This window comes from Brachycentrus maculatus, unplaced genomic scaffold (assembly GCF_059751285.1).
Source record: "Brachycentrus maculatus isolate JH-2025_06_01 unplaced genomic scaffold, ASM5975128v1 h1tg000293l, whole genome shotgun sequence".
Lineage (NCBI taxonomy): Eukaryota > Metazoa > Arthropoda > Insecta > Trichoptera > Brachycentridae > Brachycentrus > Brachycentrus maculatus.
In genome coordinates, this window is record NW_028281044.1 from 251272 (window position 1) to 272949 (window position 21678).

The 21678-nt window shown below is 30.4% G+C and overlaps 1 protein-coding gene across 5 annotated transcripts in view; it reads right to left on the minus strand.

The window, feature by feature from the left end:
- Nucleotides 1–21678, minus strand: part of cher (filamin A protein cher) — a 106700-nt gene that overhangs the window by 31383 nt on the left and 53639 nt on the right. Inside the window, exon 1 of one of the 5 annotated variants that reach the window (XM_088267330.1) lies at nt 9801–10092. The exons of the other annotated variants lie outside the window; for them this stretch is intronic. Coding sequence (XP_088123456.1) covers nt 9801–10023 — 223 coding nt within the window. The 5' untranslated portion in view covers nt 10024–10092. Of the gene's footprint in view, nt 1–9800; nt 10093–21678 lie in introns of those variants that run through there. 5 annotated transcript variants of the gene reach the window in all.

The window sequence follows — 21678 nt, forward strand, 5'->3', positions numbered from 1 at the left end:
CGAAAAGTGTTATCTGCCTAACGTATAAAACAAATATTTATAAATTTCTTTTCGGTATCGTTTACATCGTGGTAAAACCCAAATTTATGAACAATTTAGACACACCGAAAATGTTATGAATATATTATAGATTGCGGTAAAATATTGATGTTTACCAAGTGAAATTAGAAAGACAATATATAGATATTGCCACTAGCGAGCGTACTGCCGAATCGATTCATGGTTTTTTATTTATCGTAAAGCTACGTCCGCCTCCGTAGTGTAATGGTCAGCACGCTCGGCTACCATTCTGGAGGTCCCGGGTTCGATTCCCAAGGGGGGTAAAATAAATATAAGTGATTTTTTCACTGTCATATTTATTCAATATTACCCTGGACTGGTACCTGAAGCGAAGAACTGATCACTTTTCCTTCATGTGTAAACGATCAAGATAACACTGCATTTATATGACGCAGTGCCCTATGCACCATTGGGGTGCGGATAAGGGTTTTATTATTATTATTAAAGCTACGTAGTTCAAACGTTAGCTTTTTTCGATGAGACGTCTTACGAAACGGCGCAGCGCTTGCCTAAAAATATAAATGTGCATACGGAAGGTAATAAATACAAATATTTGGCATAAATATGGCAATTAATCAATAGATGTGTGTATATTACTGTGAGGAAAATATAATGGGGTAAATTGTACTACCGAATGTTGGCAACAAAAGTACGAGGAGAAAATTAAAACATTCTGTAAATCTTAATTAAAAATAGTGGGGACAGTAAGTGAATACACAATGTGGAAAGGAAAATACAAAAATTAAAATTAAGAACTCAATTAAGAAGCAAAGATGTCTTAATACGTTGTCGGCAGTTAAAACGTTATCCGATCGTAAGCGCTGATCTATGCCTATTATTGTTCGCTAACGTGGCGTAGTTTTCGTTTCAGATTAACCTCCTAGACCAGTGATTCTCAAAGTGGTCTATATCGACCCCCAGGGGTCTATGACAACTTGCAAGGGGTCTATGTTTTAATTTGAATTTAAAATATAAATGTATAAAACCTAACATGTGTGGTTCAAAGTGAGTAACACTACATATACCGGCTGTCAAAAATACATTTGAAGTTAATGAATTTGATAAAAATCAATATCAGGTAAGGCAAGGGGTCTACGAGATAAAAGAGTTTGGGAACCTCTGTCCAAGACTAATCTAAAATGATTCCGTTTCCGTTCCCTAAAATGAACTCACGTTTTTGGAACCCTATCATATATCATTAATATCATGACATTGTACGTCATGAGATTAATGATAAATGCGAGAGTTCCAAAAAAATGTAATCAATCATAGGTAGAATGGTAAATGTCGCACCCGTGTAAAGTTATCACTTAACCATCTTACGGCAGATCATAAGCCGTGTAAATGCCCAGAATTCCATTTATCCATGAGATATCGAAAATGTAAGTAGAGAAAACCTAGATTTTTGAACAAGTATTTGGACACACTCAAAATTTTGTGTGTATGTAACATTTTAAAGAGACTCTAGAACTGTGTTGCGTTGCTGCACTCCTGATACTTCACGAAACGGGGGTATATAAATTGGGCATTTTAATTATAAGAAAGTATTGTAGCGTTCTATCCGCTCTGCCTACCCCTGCAGGGAAACGGCGTGATGGTAGTAGTAGTAAAAGTTATTAAATATATTTAAGATAATAAGGAAAGAAATATATCAAATTAAATAAGAAAAATAAAGAAAACTTAAACTCTTCCATTGCTTACATTCCGGCACTAACAGCAAAATTCTATCATGGTTTCCGTAATTTAAAAAAAATTGGCCGCGTACTAACGCTATCTTTAAATACACAAAAAACATACATTAGTTCGAGTACATTTAAAAACAAAGAAATAAATTCCTGTAAAATACGCCATAAATTAATGCATTATTCGAAAACAATTTTAACTGCGAAACTACGAAACGTCGGCATTTCAGCGGTTACTTATAATTCTGGACAATTTAAAGCGGGGACATAAATTTTACAAAATTAAAAAAGAAGAAAAAAGCTTTTCGTATTTTCAGATGCGTCGGAAATATTGGGAAATTCCTAGACATAAATAATTTGTTTACATACAAAGAGAAGTCCAGTAATTTCAGCACAGATTCTTTTCACTGAAATGATTCATCTGTTTAATGGCGCCGAGTTCGAATTCAAATTCAGAATTAGAACGCTGCCACGCCCCTATTGGTTGACGGAATAAAAAGCATCAGGGCTGTCAAATGATTTATTTTTAAATATTTTAAATCACATTTCATAAAGTGTTTTTTTTTAATATACCAGTAGACTCTTTAAATCATCAGAAGATGTGTCATTTTTAAACGGGATGCAATTTCAATGTTTTTAGTGTGGGTGGGTCTTAAGTTTAAATTGTAACTCGACAGAATTCTGGATAGGTCTCAGATTCCGGGGTAAGTTGTTCAATGGCGCGGGACTTGACAAAGTGATATCTTATTATATCACACTTTATATCCATGAGGTGATTCATATGATTATGGTTCCACCAAGAAAAGTCAGTACAAAATATAAAACTAAGCAGATTAAAATTAATATAAAAATATGGCAAAGTTCAATTTGAACTTAGAACATCTAGTTTCGGAGTCCACGATACTAACCATGGGACCACAACCCGACTCATAAGCACACATATACAATTAAAACATGGGTTATCAAAAGAGTATTGCAGATGAAATTAAACGTCAAAAATGTAAAAATGACTCCCACTTTTACCTGGTAAAATGATCACTTAACATACTTCGCTCACTCCTTTCAAGAACGTCATAAATCTAAAAACTTGATTTTTCAGGAGATCACTTTTAAAGTTTAAGAATATAATGAAATGTATTAAAAATAAATATCAAGCCACTTATTGAACTTTTTACTGTGCAACAGATCTTTTTAGGTAAAACCTGAAGGTTTTTTCTTCATTTGAAAAATATTTAGTATATTTAAAAAAATTATTAAACAATACCTTTTCTCCAAAATGCAAAAACAACACTTTTGACCTATAGCGGGTAAACATTAAGTTGAAAATATGCTGGGATATAGTACATTTTTTGGGCATTCTGAAAACATGCTCAACTGAAAATTGACGATTTTTGATTTATGACGTTCTTGAAAGGAGTGAGTAACTTGTAATGTAACATGTGTGTAAAGTGATAGGCCATAAGCTATGATAAGTCATAAGCTATGTAAACTTTCATACTTTTCTTCATCTACGTTGCGATGACAAAAAAACTCCTAGGCATACTTTTAATCCTTGTTCATAAAAGACAAGGAAAATTTTCTAAGGCGACTAACAAATATAAAAATAAAAATAAATCTCGTAAGTGAAAACCAAGATTAAAATACTTATTTTGAAACACTCAAAATGTTGTGAATATTAAAAATAGTTTACAAAACGACGAATGGCAACCCTGGCTAACGGCAATAAAACAATCAAGTGTTGCCAGGTCATGTTTTCATGTTTATTCGACTTTTTAAATCCAGGATGTTGCAATACATATCTGAGGAACATTAAACTGTTAGCAGGTAGAATAATAAAAAATACCAAAATAAACGGGTTTTTTAAACTGAATTATATAATATCTCGATGCATAAAGTGATCGTGATAAGTATAACAGTGATTTAAAAGTCGTGTTTATTATTTATTTTTATTCTACCAAAATGAACTTATATTTTGAAATGATTAAAGAAAACACTTCGTTTTTTACCACTTGAGTTTTATTATAGAGTACATGTTTCAGAAGTTAAACTTCCATCATTCAGGTCTGTATAATAACTAAAATATAAAATATAAAATTGTTCTATAAATAAGGAGAGGGGAAAGTAAGGGGAAGGGGTTAGTCAAGGGACGGAGTTTGAAAACAAAGAAAAAATGGAAAGCAATGGTGAAGAATAATAATAAGCTATTTTAATCATTGTAACATGTCTTACCACAAAGTTAATGCCGAAACAATAAATAAAATATATTTTGAAATGTCGACATTTCAACATGGATTAAGAGTAATTTGGATGTCTGGGCATTTACAGGGCTTACGACTCGTCATAGGCTGGTATTAATTTTTCCTAAATAAAAGAGAAATATTGGTGTTTTATTATGTATAAAAATACTTCAAATACAAAATGGATTCAAGAATTTTTTATTTTCAATTGGTCTGGGTATTTGTGATGTATTTTTCACACTTACCTTCCCTATCCTGAATATCCTTCCTGTAGACAAGCATCTAAAATAGACGCTTTGCGGGTCATTCCTTAAACCAGCCGATTGTAAGCCCCGTAAATGCCCAGACTTCCATATTCTTCTTCATCTATGGTGAGATGTCAATTTTTATTATAATTAAAAGCTAAATATTTGTGCTTTTATTATTTACAAAAATACTTCAATTTCATACTATTTCTGTGAGCCTAAGCGGCTCATTATTAGAAATAGGTAACAAATTATCATAGAGTGGGCTCGAACCGAGAAACTCTGACCCAAGAGTACGCGACACTAACTACGGGACCACAACCCGACACAAACTAGATAACTAGATAATTGATAACTCAATATAGAATCAAAAAATAACTGATCAAAATATAAGTAAATAAAAATTTAAAAATAATATTTTCAAGCGTCTTCTACATAGTATGTTAAATAATTCGACAATAATATTATTTACATTTCTAACTCTAGATATATTGGTCATATTTACCGACAACTCGTGTGTGAGGTGAAAATTTTAATTTCACCGGTTTAAAAAAAATACAGAATACTTTACGTGACAAAAAAAAAATACTACGGAATTGTTTGCAACTTTTACAAAATATATTTCACCACTAACTGACCGGTGACGAACTCAATGTGGTTATTTTTATTTGTTTCATTTCACATTTCATCATTCGAACCCCAATGGTGCATAGGTCACTGCATCATATAAACTCAGTGTTATCTTGATCGTTAACACACGAAGGAAAGGTGATCAGCCCACCGTATTAGGTACCAATCCAGAATAATATTGATTAAATATTAGAGTGAGAAAATCACTTATATTTATTGGACCCCCCTCTGGGAATCGAACCCGGGACCTCCAGAATGGTAGCCGAGCGTGCTGACCATTACACTACGGAGGCGGACAATTTAAAATTTACTTAGTTAAAACCAATATTTCCTAAATTCATTTTCAAACACCGTAACATGTCACAACACATTTGAACGAAAACTGGTATTTATCAAGTAAAACTTAAATAAAAAAAATTAAAAAAATATTACCACAAAGCGACTGCCGATTCAATTAATGTAGCTATATTTATTTTTAATCATAAAAGGCAAAATAGAGGGTTGACGAGGTGTGGGCAGAAGGCAGATCTCCTGGCTCCGGAATATACGAGATTGAACGGAGATTAGGACCATCGAGGCGCTGTTTAGAGCTGCCCAAGTCAAGAACAATTACTATCAAGTGATACCTAAGTCTACGTCAGGGGGACCTGACAGTCTTTAAAAAGTCTTTTGAGTCGATTCATCTTCCAGAAAATTTCAGCCAAACAAAGATTTCAACGCCCGGACAGTGCAAAACCCGAGAATTAAAAAATATATATTATTATTACTCTATAAACACATTGATAATGTAGCAAATGTTTATATCGACGGCCCCTATGTAAAGTACTCTATCTGCAAATCTGTAACTTTACAGGAGAGAGCTTACAAGGTTTGTTCAGCGTATTTTATTTTATTAATTAACGGTTTTATCTGAAATTCTATACCAGTATATTACATTTAAAAACACGATAAAATAATGTATTCATCTTTTAAAACTTTATGCTTTGTCAAAATTAAGTAGTAAGCGTTTTAGGAGTTCAGTTCATTTCGAAAATTCGATGTAGATAGCGTCTTATATGCCTGAAAACTAGGCGTAATTTATTTTATATATATTTTTTGTTTGTTTACATTAGTAGAATACGGTCAGTTGATAACATACACCGAATTTCTCAAAATTGACAAAAATGTAGTTAGAGCACTTTAAGTAGAGCACGTCGATATATAAATCATTTTAAATACATATCATATATTAGAACAATAATATTTATTTTAAAACCGTACTGTTTATTGGTCTGATCTTGAAATAATATAAACAAAGCGAATTTGAATTTTAGATAAGTACCAATCTTTCAATATCGTTAAATAAACACTTGAAAGAGTAAACCATGCAGTAACTGGCTTATTAAGACTAATTTTATTTCTATAAATAATTTACATTAATTTTAACTAACGATATTTTGAGTATGGCTAAATACGTGTTCACAAATCTGGATTATCTCTAATTGTATTAATTTTATTAAACCCTTATCCGCACTTCAATGGTGCATAAGGCACTGCATCACATAAACACAGTGTTATCTTGATCGTTAACACATGAAGGAAAGGTGATCAGCTCTTCGCTTCAAGTACTGGTCCAGGGTAATATTGAATAAATATTACAGTGAAAAAAAAACAGTAATATTTATTTGAACCCCCTTGGGAATCGCACCCGGGACCTCCAGAACGGTAGCCGAGCATGCTGACTATTACACTACGGAGGCAGACGATCTCTTATTATAGGAGTTATTCTTCATATAAATTTTTTGACATCTCAACAAAGATGATGTTAATAAATGTTGACATCTCAAAATGTTGTAAATAAAATAACTGTTCAAATTATAAGCTACAATAATAAAAATGAAAAATGTGTTTAATAGCGTTTTTCATGTATGTGATTATAATCCAGGATTCGGACCTCACATGCAAATGAAAGAGTTTCTGTTCAATAAAAAGCTAATTTTATCTCACCAATAGATGTCTCTAGTGAAATTATAGTGATTCAAGAAAAATGTTTCGAAATTGGATCATATATATAGAACTTCTAAGAAATTGAGTAGTGTGGTTGACTATCATGGGTAGAATATGTGAATGTTATACGTGTATAGTAATCACTTAAACCAGCCGATTGTAAGCCCCGTAAATGCCCAGACTTCCATATTCTTCTTCATCTATATTGAGATGTCAACATTTTTTTAAAAATAATTATAAGATATATTTGTGCTTTTATTATTTACAAAAATACTTCAATTTCATACTATTTCTGTGAATCTAAGCAACATATTATTAGAAATAGGTATCAAATTATGGTAGAGTGGGTTCGAACCGAGAAACTCAGACTCAAGAGTCCGTGACATTAACTACGGGACCACAACCCGATAAAGTTGAGGTGTCAAAATGTAAAAATAACTCCCAAAGGAGATATACAGATTTGAAAACAAGTATTTGGATACACACAAAATGTTCTGAGTAGTAATGATAGTTATAATAAAATAATATAATTTATCAGAGTGGCAACATTAGCGCTCTCTGCTCCGCACGGATACAAGATGGCGGTTTTCGTTGGACGTATAAAAATAAACAAATATTACGAAACGGTAGAAAAAATAACTCGAAATTAGAAACGTCTGATATAACACAGTTTATTGATCGTTTAATCGATAAATAACCATAAAAATATCCCGAGTTTGCTTTTTCACCCCCTCAATCCCGCCCACAAGCGATTTTTTTTTCATAAATTCCAATATTTCCGTCGACAGCCGTCATTCAAATACGCATTGAAGCCAATAAAATTTCCGATGTATATTTTCATATAATTTTATTCGAAAATCTGGAAATTAAATCCGTCGCATTGGCTATTTTAACCGTTCGATGGATATTCAAAGGAGCCATTCCTTTTCTTTTAACCCTTATCCGCCCCCAATGACGCATTGGGCACTAATTGTATAGTCGCAGTGTTATCTTGATAGTTCAAGGTCAATACTACGCGTCAGATATATTATAAATACCAAGGTAATACTATATTATATAAGTAATATAGGACAAAAATACTAATATTAAGTTCGACTATATATATATATATATATATATATATATATATATATATATATATATATATATGCATATAAATATATATATATATATATATATATATATATATATATATATATATAAATAAATATATATATATATATATATATATATATATATATATATATATATATATATATATATATATATATATATATATATATATATATATATATATATATATATATATATATATATATATATATATATATATATATATATATATATATATATATATATATATATATATATATATATATATATATATATATATATATATATTTATATATATATATATATATATATGTATATATATATATATATATATATGTATATATATATATATGTATATATTTCCGATGTATATTTTCATATAATTTTATTCGAAAATCTGGAAATTAAATCCGTCGCATTGGCTATTTTAACCGTTCGATGGATATTCAAAGGAGCCATTCCTTTTCTTTTAACCCTTATCCGCCCCCAATGACGCATTGGGCACTAATTGTATAGTCGCAGTGTTATCTTGATAGTTCAAGGTCAATACTACGCGTCAGATATATTATAAATACCAAGGTAATACTATATTATATAAGTAATATAGGACAAAAATACTAATATTAAGTTCGACTATATATATATATATATATATATATATATATATATATATATATATATATATATATATGCATATAAATATATATATATATATATATATATATATATATATATATATATATATATATAAATAAATATATATATATATATATATATATATATATATATATATATATATATATATATAAATATATATATATATATAAATATATATATATATATATATATATATATATATATATATATATATATATATATATATATATATATATATATATATATATATATATATATATATATATATATATATATATATATATATATATATATATATATATATATATTTATATATATATATATATGTATATATATATATATATATATATATGTATATATATATATATGTATATATATATATGTATATATATATATATATATTTATATATATATATATATATATATATATATATATATATATATATATATATATATATATATATATATATATATATATATATATATATATATATATGTATGTACCTGAAGCGGAGGGCTGAAAACCTTTCCTCCGTGTGTTAACAACGATCAGGATAATAACACTGCTTTTATATGATGCAGTGCCCTAGGCATCATTAGATAAGGGTAAGAAGTAGAATATAAATAAAATATCATGGATCGCGTAGCAAGACTGAAGTGGCAATGGGCAGGACATGTTATAAATATGACATGACATGAAGCGCCATACGGCTGTCCAAACTTAAAACACAGTGAGGGACATTTTTTTTGTAGTACGTTTATTTCTGCATTTTTGGACTAAGTAGAATTTACTTAGTCCAAAAATGCAAAAAAACGTACTATATAAAAATGTCCCTTAATGTATTTTGAGTTTGGACACTGCATTGCCTCTGTTTGGATCAGAAAATGGCTGCAAGCTGCAACTGACCGAAAAATATGATATATATATATATATATATATATATATATATATATATATACAAGTACATTACATTAAGTATAGTACATTACACCTAAACAAGTTTTTTTTTAAATATTAATACAAAAAAATATCCCTCAAAGGCATGGCCTGTGTGTGGGTATACAATTTATTTTAGGTTATAATAAAAGGGCGCTGGCAAGATTACAATAGATGTCAGAAATAAAATAAGATTAAAAGTGCTAATATAGACAACAACAAAAAAAGAAAAATATATTTTTCAACTAAATACCTTTTCTCGAGTTGAAGTTGTAATTTGACAAAACCGTTAGCGGCGTGAAGTCTAATCCCAGGCCCGATTTGTTGAATGCAATCTTATGGATGTCGCCGTAAACTGTCGGAGCTTCCTCTTTGTCAACTTCCGAGACAGTGATGTATCTCAGATAGTCCTTCTTCAGCGATGAAAAGTAGCTGTCTGGCTCGTCCTTGGGTCCGAACAGCCCGTTACATGCCATCTAGCAATACTACCCTTACAAAATCCAGATTTGACAAATTTTGTACCCCGAACTGCGAAGAATTTATCTCGATATTCGGACGATTGCTGGTCTCAAAGTACGAATACTAATGTCTCCTATCCTATCTCGATATTCGTAAGATTGCTGGTCTCGAAAAACGACTACAAATGTCTTCTTGTACTTGGCCAATCACAATATTTCACTCGTTTAATTTGATATGTATCTTGGTTGTAATGCGAGGGGTTTAAGTCCGATTAATATATTTTTACATGTTTTTAGTTTTTTTGTAAAAACGTGATTACTGTCCCAACATATAATGGGAGTGGATTTCTTCACTTGAACGTCAAGATTTTTAGTGAGAAATAATTTATTAATATCGACAAGCAAAAAAATATTAGCATATTTTAGTTGTGAGTGCATTCAGTGTGAGTTTAATTAATGATAGTGGTTCTTTTTATGTATTAATTTTAAATCAAACACAGATTTTTGAGTCTACGAAGTTGTATTTTATTAACAAAAACACATTTAAAAAAATTATATCGTGACAATTGTTTCGGCTCGTTAGGGCATTATCAAACGAATGTGCCCTAACAAGGCAAACCAATTGTCACAATATAATTTTTTTAAATGTGTTTTTGTTAATAAAATACAACTTAGTAGACTCAAAAAATCTGTGTTTGATTTAAAAGTAATATATAAATTAAAATGTAGTTATACAAATCAAACGCCAAATCAATAAATAATGATATTGGTTCTGTTTAATTTATGTCAGAACGGGGGTAGCTGGAGGCGTTTGAGATGTGGTGCTACAGGCGGATTTTGGAGATTCATTGGTCGGAATATGTAGGGAACAACGAGGAACAAGTAGAGTCTAGATGCTTGCCAAATAAAGTAGCAAAACAGCAAGCTTAATGGATGGGCCGTAATATAAGGATTATCGCGCAGGCAGAACGAGAGCGGCTGGAGGCGTTTGAGATGTGGTGCTACAGGCACATTTTGGAGATTCATTGGTCGCAACATGTAGGGAACAACGATGTATCGAAGCAAGGCTAGGGAGTCTGGATGCTCACAAAATAAAGTAACACAACAGAGAGCCAAATGGATAGGCCATAATATAAGACACCAAGGCATGTGAAAAGGCACAAACTATGAAGAACGACCCGCTTAACCTACATAGACCAAATTATCTTCGACATGCGTTGTAGCGGATACGCTGAGTTGAAGAGACTAGCGGAGGATAGAGAAGGTTGGAGAAGGAGGACTAACCATGAAAGATGTTGTGAAAGAAATTGAATGTGAGTTTAATTAATCGAAATACGACTGTTTACTTAAATAACTAAATATTTTGTTATGATAAATTGTGAACTTGCGAATTCAGGGGATAAAAAACGCACTAGCTTAAATTGATTAGTCAATGATGTAAAATTGAGATCATTTTTATAAAGCAAAAATGAAACTGCATTTATTAACAATAATAACAACAACAAAAACAAATTCGATGCTGCGATCAAATTTACAATAATCTGGTTAGATGACGCTGCGCAATGTTAGCTACTCTCAAATAATGATATTTTTAAGGTATTTTATTATACATACTGAAGACACGTAGTCTCTTATGTATTTTCTTGACTGAATTGAAAATTATACACACGGAATTTGTAAATAAATTAAATAAATTGTCAATAAATCGTTAAAAAAAGGTGAAATACAAAACATGAATACGGCATTTATTTTTACACTTTCAAAGTCAATTCTAGAATCCCTAAATAAACGTAATTGAAATTATTGATGGTAAAATTATTTTGTTTAAAGATTTTAAAAGATTGAAAATATATAAAAATATAATCTATTAATTTAATTTAAAATACCCTTTTTAAGGCTGATTCTCCTACCCTCCTAAGAGAAAAATAAGTTTGCCATAAAAAATATGAACTAAATAAATATTATAATTATTTAAATAATATATCCCAATGCAAGTGACAAGAAAACTTTAAAAAAAGTCCCTATATTTATTTTTAAATCACAATAATTTCATCAGAACACTAAAATATTTTCATAGTATATAATTGTGTGGTTAAAAATAAAAAAGGTTTTTAAATAAATTGGAGATGGAGACGGCTTCACTGTAATGAATTTGAATCCGTTTTTTTATGTCTCATGCAAGTATTATTATAAACATGCCCAAACAGTTAAGGTTGTATTATTCTATATAACAATTTTATTTATGTTATCGATTCGAGTCGTATTTAGTAACGCACTAAAAATCCTTAAAAATTCACGATATTTTTTATAAAATTAAGGCTTTATTTCGATATTTTTTTTAGACTTTTTACTTTTGAAAATTGAGATTTTAGGATGGGTATACTAGATCTGGGCCGATATTGGTAGACCCTTCAGAAGACGCGCTGTATTAGACACTGAGAATGGGTTATGCAAGGAAACCTTGTGGGAGTCGACTGGATGACTGGCGATAGGGAGGGGGAGGGGAATACACGCTCCAGTATATTCACCAGTGGCGTGCATCAATGAAGGATTTAACAAATCCCGCATCCAATACATTATTTTAGTTATAACGTTATTATTATTTTTAATTCGTCTGTGCCTGTCATGTCAGCCCCCTCCTAACGCCAACTATCACCTTTTTTAAAATAATATTTATTAGTTGCTTAAGAGGACTTTCCTTGTACAAGAATATAAATCATCTTTAGTAAATGTCTTAAAAATGAAAGTAAATGTGTATTCTTCATCTTCTTCAAACCCTTATCCGCACCCCAATGGTGTAAAAGGCACTGCATTATATAAACGCAGTGGTATCTTGATCGTTAACACATGGAGGAAAGGTGATCAGCCCTTTGCTTCAGGTACCAGTCCAGGGTAATATTTAATTAATATTTGAGTGAAAAAATCACTCATATTTATTTGACCCCCCTCTGGCAATCGAACCCGTGACCCCCAGATGCCGGTGGCCGAGCATGCTGACCATAAATAAAGGAACTCTGTTCGGAGTTGGTTCTACGCGTGGGAAGCTCTAAGGTGTCAGTCACCCTGGTAATTCGATTGAGAACTGTAAAAATATACTTTCAATTTAAAAATTAAGATCATGTCTACTGATATACACTTATATATCGGAAATAGAAAACTTTTTCAAACAAACTGCAAACTTTTTTTTCTACTCGTACTATAATACATATTTATTGTACTATAATACATAACCTTTAATTATTTTTTTTTATTTTTTTTATTTTTTTTTATTGTCTAAGATCATTTATGCTAAAATCGATCTCCACGCGCCGCCCTTTCCTAATATCGGACAACATCTTTCCTAGATCAACACAGGTCCGCGCAGCATCACAAATCAGTCAAGAGTTTAAATGTATCCCGTCAGAAGGCACTCAATCCGCGAACCGGGTCGCCGGATTCACTACGAGACCCGTACCCATCTTGCACATTCCCGAAAACCCGGTTAACACCTTGAATGCCAGATATATTTTTTTACAATTTATCTAAATAATTTTTACATTTATTAATTTACGTTTTTTTACAATTTATTGGATAATATTTAGTATTACAATTCATTTGGATATTTTACAAAAGGTATTTTTCGTTAAATACTTCTTCAAGCGTGCTTATTTATAGATTTTGTAGATTTAGTTTTCGTGAACGGAAAGTCATACAAAACACTGTACAAATATCTTAATACGAGTAGCACATTTTTCTTTTCAACTACTTGTCATAATGTCTCATTTAAAAATACTAGATTTTGGTCCCATATGTAGTGTCGCGGACATACAACTTGATACCTTTTTTTTTTAAATATCATTAATTGATTGAGCAGTATTTTTGTGGTAATATATACCTTTTTAATTTAAGTTTTAATAATAATAATAATAACCATATCCGCTCCCTAGGTGGAGCATATGGAGTCCACAAACTGTCTCCAGGCTTTTCTGTCGGTCGCCAGCATCCTCCCAAGTCAGATCCGCGTCCCGAAGTTCTGACGAGAACTGCCGACGAATTGTCAGCAGTGGTCGTTCTGGCCTTCAAAAGGAACTGGGAGTGCGATTAGGACTCGCTGGGTCCGCATTTAACAGTATGAAGGCTGTCTGGAGATCGGATTTATACTCGGTGAAAACCAAATGCCGCCTATACAATGCCTGCATTGCTCCTGTTCTCTTATACGGCTGTGAAACATGGCACCTTACAAGGGCCCAGAGCAGCCGTGTACTAAGCTTTGAGAATAGGTGTTTGCGGAGAATCTTAGGCGTGCGGTGGTTTGACTTTGTGAGGAATGAAGAGATAAGGCGTAGGACGCAGCAAATCTTGGTCATAACCGTCGTCAAGAAAAGGCGATTCAGTTGGCTTGGCCATGTACTCCGCATGCCTCCTGAGAGCCTTAATCAAGCTTGACTCTTTTACAAGGCATTTAAGTTTTACTTGATTTTTTTTCAAAAACTAAATCTTTTTAAAAATTAATAAATGTTTTAGTTTTTATGGTATCTCATTTGAAAATTATGATAAGAAGAATACGACAAATAAACAAACTATTTGATATATCTTGATTGACATAAAATATTGAATCCATTGTATAAAATCTATTTTATTGTATCTACGGATCAACCTCATTCTCTAATTACTTATGTACTATAAACATACACTTATATTTTTTAAGATATATAAACTGAACGTGTCATAAATCCTTGTACATAACAGGAAATGATATTTTTTTAGGCAACCAATAATTGATTTATTTTTAAAAGTACCTAGTTATATCAAATATCAGCGTAACATAAGGTTGTCAATTTACTATCTGATTGTCAATAATGGAAAGAATGGTGAATGTTACACTGTGTAAAGTGATCACTTAACCAACCCATGACAGGTCATAAAACCAGACTTCTATATTCTTCATCCATGTTGAGATGTTAAAATGATCTTATTATTTGTTCATTCATACTGTGAATAATTGTAATTTAATTTTTAATAGATTTACTTATATACAAGCTCTATCTCCACGCAAATTTAAACAGGTGTAACTTTAGCCAGTATTATTAGTTTGCTTTTAGTTACTTGGAAGATATTGCTCTTTATTACATCAAAATTTAAAGAACACTTTTTGAATCTCTTGGTATGAATTTTATGGTAATTATATTAATCTTCCCTAATATGAATTCAATATTACCCTGGGCTGGTACCTGAAGCGGAGGGCTGATAACCTTTCCTTCATGTGTAAACGATCAAGATAACACTGCGTTTATATGAAGCAGTGCCCTATGCACCATTGGGGTGCGGATAAGGGTTTTATTATTTATTAATGTGTATCAATTTTTTTTCACCAAGTTTTACATTATTTAATTACTTGTACTTATCTTTTATTTTTTAATAATTAAAAAAAAATATATTTTACTTTGTATGTAATATAATATTTTTTAAAAAGACAATAATGCCGCAAAAAAATAAATAAATAAATAGATTAATTAAAAAGCTCTCTAAGCATGTATTCTGAATAAGAAGTTTAATAAATAAATAAAGCTCTAGGCGTCAATGAGTTAATACTTCCACGAAATGTTTCATTCAGTAAAATTAATAGGTTTAATTCATTCACACTACTAACTAATATACAAAGTATTTAAGTGACCTATATTTTAGAATAAACCGAGCGTTTGTGTAATTTACGATCAGGATAACGTAGCATTCATTCATTCCACTTATATGTTAATATCGACGTGATATTTGTGGCAACGTGATAACTCATTTATTATTTTAAAATAACATAATTTTGGATTAATTTTATATCAAACAATAAAGAAATAGTTTTATTTTCTAGTTTTTTTACCAGCTATACGTTGCTGTGGCTCAATCTCGTTAAATGGAAAATAAAGAAAAGACAAAACACACATTTCTGATATGTTTAATTTCACAATGCATGTGGGTAAACAATACTTAAGCGGCTGTCAAGAAGCACGCTGGCCATCATGAGCAGCGTTAAGTATTGCATGTGCTGCTTTTATAATTAATACTTTACTTCTGATTCAACAACATAGAAACCTTGGGAGAATAAGAGAGGCGTTGGAAGACCTAAAATAAGATGGTCCGATGACATATACGCTATGGGGGGTAAAAATTGGCTGCAATCAGCAACCGACCGAAAGAAATGCAAGGATATGGAAGAATCTATAGGATCTAGGATATGGAAGATTCTATATATCTAATCTATATGGAAGCCTATATCTAGCAGTAGAGGACAGAAGGGTAAAAAAGAGGAATAATAATATGTATGTGAGGTCCGAATCCTGGATTATAATCACATATATCGCTCACTCCTTTCAACAACGTCATATACCAAAAATCGTCAATTTTCAGTTTTGAAAATGTACTATATCCCAGCAAAAGTGGCATATTTTAAACTAAATATTTACCCGCTACAGGGCAGAAAGTGTTGTTTTTGCATTTTGAAGAAAAGGGTTTTCAAAATTTTTTTTTTTAATTTTTCTAAATATTTTTGAAATGAAGAAAAAACATTCAGGTTTCATTTTATTTATTGTTTCGGCATTAACTTTGTGGTAAGACATGTTACAATGATTCAACAAAACACTTGTTTTTTACCACTTGAGTTTTATTAAAGACTACATGTTTCAGAAGTTAAGCTTCCATCATTCAGGTCTGTATAATGTATGTTATTATACAGACCTGAATGATAGAAGTTTAACTTCTGAAACATGTAATCTTTAATAAAACTCAAGTGGTAAAAAACAAGTGTTTTCTTTAATCATTCAGGTTTTACCTAAAAAGATTTGTTGCACGGTAAAAAGTTCAATAAGTGGCTTGATATTTATTTTAAATACATTTTATTATATTTTTAAACTTTAAAAACGATCTCCGGAAAAATCAAGTTTCTTGATATATGACGTTGTTGAAGGAAGTGAGCGCCATAAGCTTTTTTTAAGCTTTTATTTGGAGATAGGTACTCAAAATTATGTAAAAAGATACATGTTTCACATCACGTTGAGATAACTATACATTTTTTTCGCTACTGCGAAAACCTCGGATCAATTCAGATGCGTTTTATAAGTGAACGTTTAGATCCGGGTGACATTTAGTAGCGGCGGTGTCGTAAATAATTTGCAATGTTATGAAATTAGATTTCCGACGGCAAGAACTACTTCTCGTTACCAGGAATGCGCAATTCATCCAGAAACCGTCGCTCTGCCAGCCTGCAGCAGCGCGAGATAAGCCAAGATGCGCTTATTGGCGCCATTACATACTGACAACATTTTGAGAGTGTCCAAATACTTATATATACATTATATATATAATACAAAATCTGGATTATCTCCAATAACAGGAGTTATTTTCATATTATTTTTTGACATCTTATTAAAGATGACAAAGAATATGGAAAATTATTCATCTTTGATGAGATGTCAAAAAATAATATAAAATGAACTCCTGTAATTGGAGATAATCCAGATTTTACGCACAAGTTTTTGAACACACTCAAAAGGTTGTAAATAAATTATCTGGTCAAATTATGAGCTTAAATAATAAAAATGAAAAATGATATATTCTGACGTTTCTCATGTGTGTGATTATAATCCATATATATATATACATATATATATATATATATATATATATATATATATATATATATATATATATATATATATATATATATATATATATATATATATATATATATATATATATATATATATATATATATATATATATATATATATATATATATATATATATATATATATATATATATATATATATATATATATATATATATATATATATATATATATATATATATATATATATATATACATATATATATATATATATTAATTTTTTAAGTTCCAAAATTGGTGCAGTGTGGTTGTCAATCATGGGTAGAATGATAAATATTGCACTGTGTAAATTGATCACTTAACCAGTCTATGCCAGATCGTAAACCCTGCAAATACCCAGACTTCCATATTCTTCATCATCTGTATTAAGATGTTAATATGAAATATACATTCATATAACTTGCACTGTTATGGACTGGCATCGAATAAATTATATGGAGTGGGAGTCGCTAATGTCGCATCCAAAAACTAGTTAAATTCGAGTAATTATATACAGAGATAGAGCGAGAGGTCGACGTAAATGAAGCAAACAGATGCAGACCTTGATAACAGGGATTGACTAGACTCCAAGTTAAAATTATGCATAGTACTGAAATCAGAACATTCAATGCGTGAACTAAAAATCAAGGCCAAAATTTAAGAAAAATTATGGAGGTGTGTTGAGATGGTTTGGACATGTGGAACGAATGATTTAAATTACAACAGTGAAAAGTGTCGGGTTGTGGTCTTTGAGGTCAAAAAGTCTAAAAATAAATGTTTTGTTTACTGTAAGAAGATCTTAATACATATATGGATATACGATATACATATGATGTAAATTACGTGTAAAAATTAGTTCGCATTAACTGTTATATAAGCTAAATACAAAAATAAAATAAAAATTGTGTCAGGTTGTGGTCCTGTGGTCAGTGTCGCGGACTCTTAAGTCAAAGTTTCTCGGTTCGAACCCACTCTTCCACAATTTGATACTTATTTCTAATAATAAGCCGCTCAGGCTCACAGAAATAGTATGAAATTATATATATATATATATATATATATATATTTATATATATATATATATATATATATATATATATATATATATATATATATATATATATATATATATATATATATATATATATATATATATATATATATATATATATAAATATTTATATATATATATATATATATATATATATATATATATATATATATATATATATATATATATATATATATATATATATATATATATATATATATATATATATATACATATACATATATATATATATATATATATATATATATATATATATATATATATATATATATATATAAAAATATACATATATATATATATATATATATATATATATTATATATATATATGTATATATATATATATATATATATATATATATATATATATATATATATATATATATATATATATATATATATATATATAAATGTATACAAATGTATTTATTTCGACGTAGTATGAAAGGAAAAACAAATATTACAACAAATATTACATGTTATTTTTTGACATCTCATCAAAGATGAAGAAGAATATGGAAGTCTGGGCATTTACGGGGCTGACGACCGTCATAGGCTGGTTTATGTGATCACTTTACATACGTGTAACATTCACCAATTCTACCCATTATTGACAACCACACTACTCAAATTCTTCAATATATATGAACCAATTTTGAAACATTATTCTTGAAACACTAGAACTTCACTAGAGACATCTTTTGGTGAGATGAATTGGTGAATGTTACACGTGTGTAATGTGATCACTTAAGCCCTTTAAATGCCCAGACTTCCATATTCTTCTTCATCTTTGATGAGATGTCAAAAAATAACATGAAAATAACTCCTGTAATTGGGTATAATCCAGATTTTGTGAACAAGTATTTGGACACACTCAAAATGTTGTAAATATTACATGGGCTTAAAGAAAATTGTGTTGCGATTCACATATTGAGCCTTAATAAATATTTTAAAAATGTTATTCGCTAGATTTTTCTTGTATTTTCATATATTCTGATAATTCTCCTCTAATAGTATTTATCTACATTTTACTATACGATATTCATAGAAGCTAGCCGTATCCAACGTGTTTACATACAAATCGATAAATTTGAAAATACACATCTAAAAATATTATTCTCTATGGTAACGATAAAACTTAACGACTGTTTTTATCAGCCGGTACGTTTTCTATAAATATTTACACAGGAAACATGTTTAAAAATACATTTAGACAGATTGTTTGGAAAAATGATACATAACCTCATCTCGTCAAAATAATAATGTACATCATCTATTATAACAGCTGTTTCGCCCAGTGATGGGTATTTAAAATTCTCATTCAATATGCTTAATGATTTATTAATTGAATTTCATTTGTAAGTTTAGGGACTGCGGAATTTTACCGTACGGCAGTCCGGTCAGTCAGATCAAGAGCACCGTTTCGAAATAATATGGACAAAAGCACATGCCAATCCAAGCCAATCGTCGTTTTAAAACACTAACTGACGTGTCGGACGGTAACATTCCGTGTAATTGTAGTGGCGAACGCCCTTAGATACAAAAATGAATCCGAAATTAATTAATAAATATGTGTGTAATTTTTACGCAGCATTTTGAATGTGTCCAAATATTTGTTCACGAATCTAGGTTTTCTCAAATTCGGAGTTATTTATACATTTTGACATCTCAAACAGAGATGAAAAAATCTTCTTCTTCTTCTACATCTCAAACATAGATGAAAAGTGCAGGAATTTGTGAACAAGGATTTAAGGCACTAAAAATGTTGTTAATAAAAATAACTAGTCTATAAGCTACATAATTTTTTATATATATATATATATATATATATATATATATATATATACATATATAAACACACACACTACAGAGGCGGATGAAGTGAAGATCTCTGTACTTAGATATTTGAAACGGAATTAAATTGGTTGACTGTTTTGATCACCTCAAATACTAATTTAATCTGACGCAAATCTATAACTTCCTACTGAAATGTGCATATTACGTAAATAGATCGGTTATGGGTCACCAGTGCGACATTATGGATACAGGTATGACGAATGGTCCTTCTTCTTCCTGGCTCCATCCCAACTTATAGTCTATGTAGACTGTTGGGGTCACCTTTTTTCGTCCTGAGATTGTAGGTCTTTCTGTCTAGGCCATGCCTTCGCATATTTTTTCTTTCTGTAGCATCCATGAATTCTTTGGTCTTGTTCTACACGTCTTTCGAGGAAGATCCATTTCACAATATGATCAGGTTCTCTGCGTCGTGTGTGCCCATACCATCTCAATTGTCTTTCTTCTACCTTACTATTGACTGTTCATGTGAATTTTATTCCACCAGCGACTGGGTTTTGTCGTAACCGACATCATCAGACTGGTGTGATTCTAGACAAAATTCTGTTCTGTTTAACAATGTTATACCCACAACAAGGCAGGGGTTGAAAACCATGATTTTTTTTCTGACAACATGAATTTAAATTGAACGAGTTTAAGTATTGTATTATAATAATAGTTACGTGTAAGTTATGGTAAACGTTTCAAGTATGATTTGATATAATTTTATTTTAGAAATGGATTTTGTATGTAAATTTAAATAATATGTGGGTGAATTATGAAGATTTGATCTTCGGTTTTCTGTTTTTGATTTTGTGGTTCTATGTTTGTTTTTATACAGTCTTCTTCTTCCTGGCTACATCTCAGCTTATCGTCTTTGTAGACTGATGGCGTCAGCTCTTCTCGTCCTTGGGTTGTAGGTCCTTCTGTCATGGACAACGTCACCTAGGCCATGCCTTCGAAGCATGTTATCTTTCTGCAGCATCCATGAAATATTGTCTTCCTCTAGATATTTCGAAGAAGATCAATGACGATTGCCTGGTCCACAATATGTTCAGGTTCTCTGCGTCGTATGTCCCTTATACCATCTCGTGTCATTCATTTGTCTTATACTTCTTGTCATATTTTCTAAATA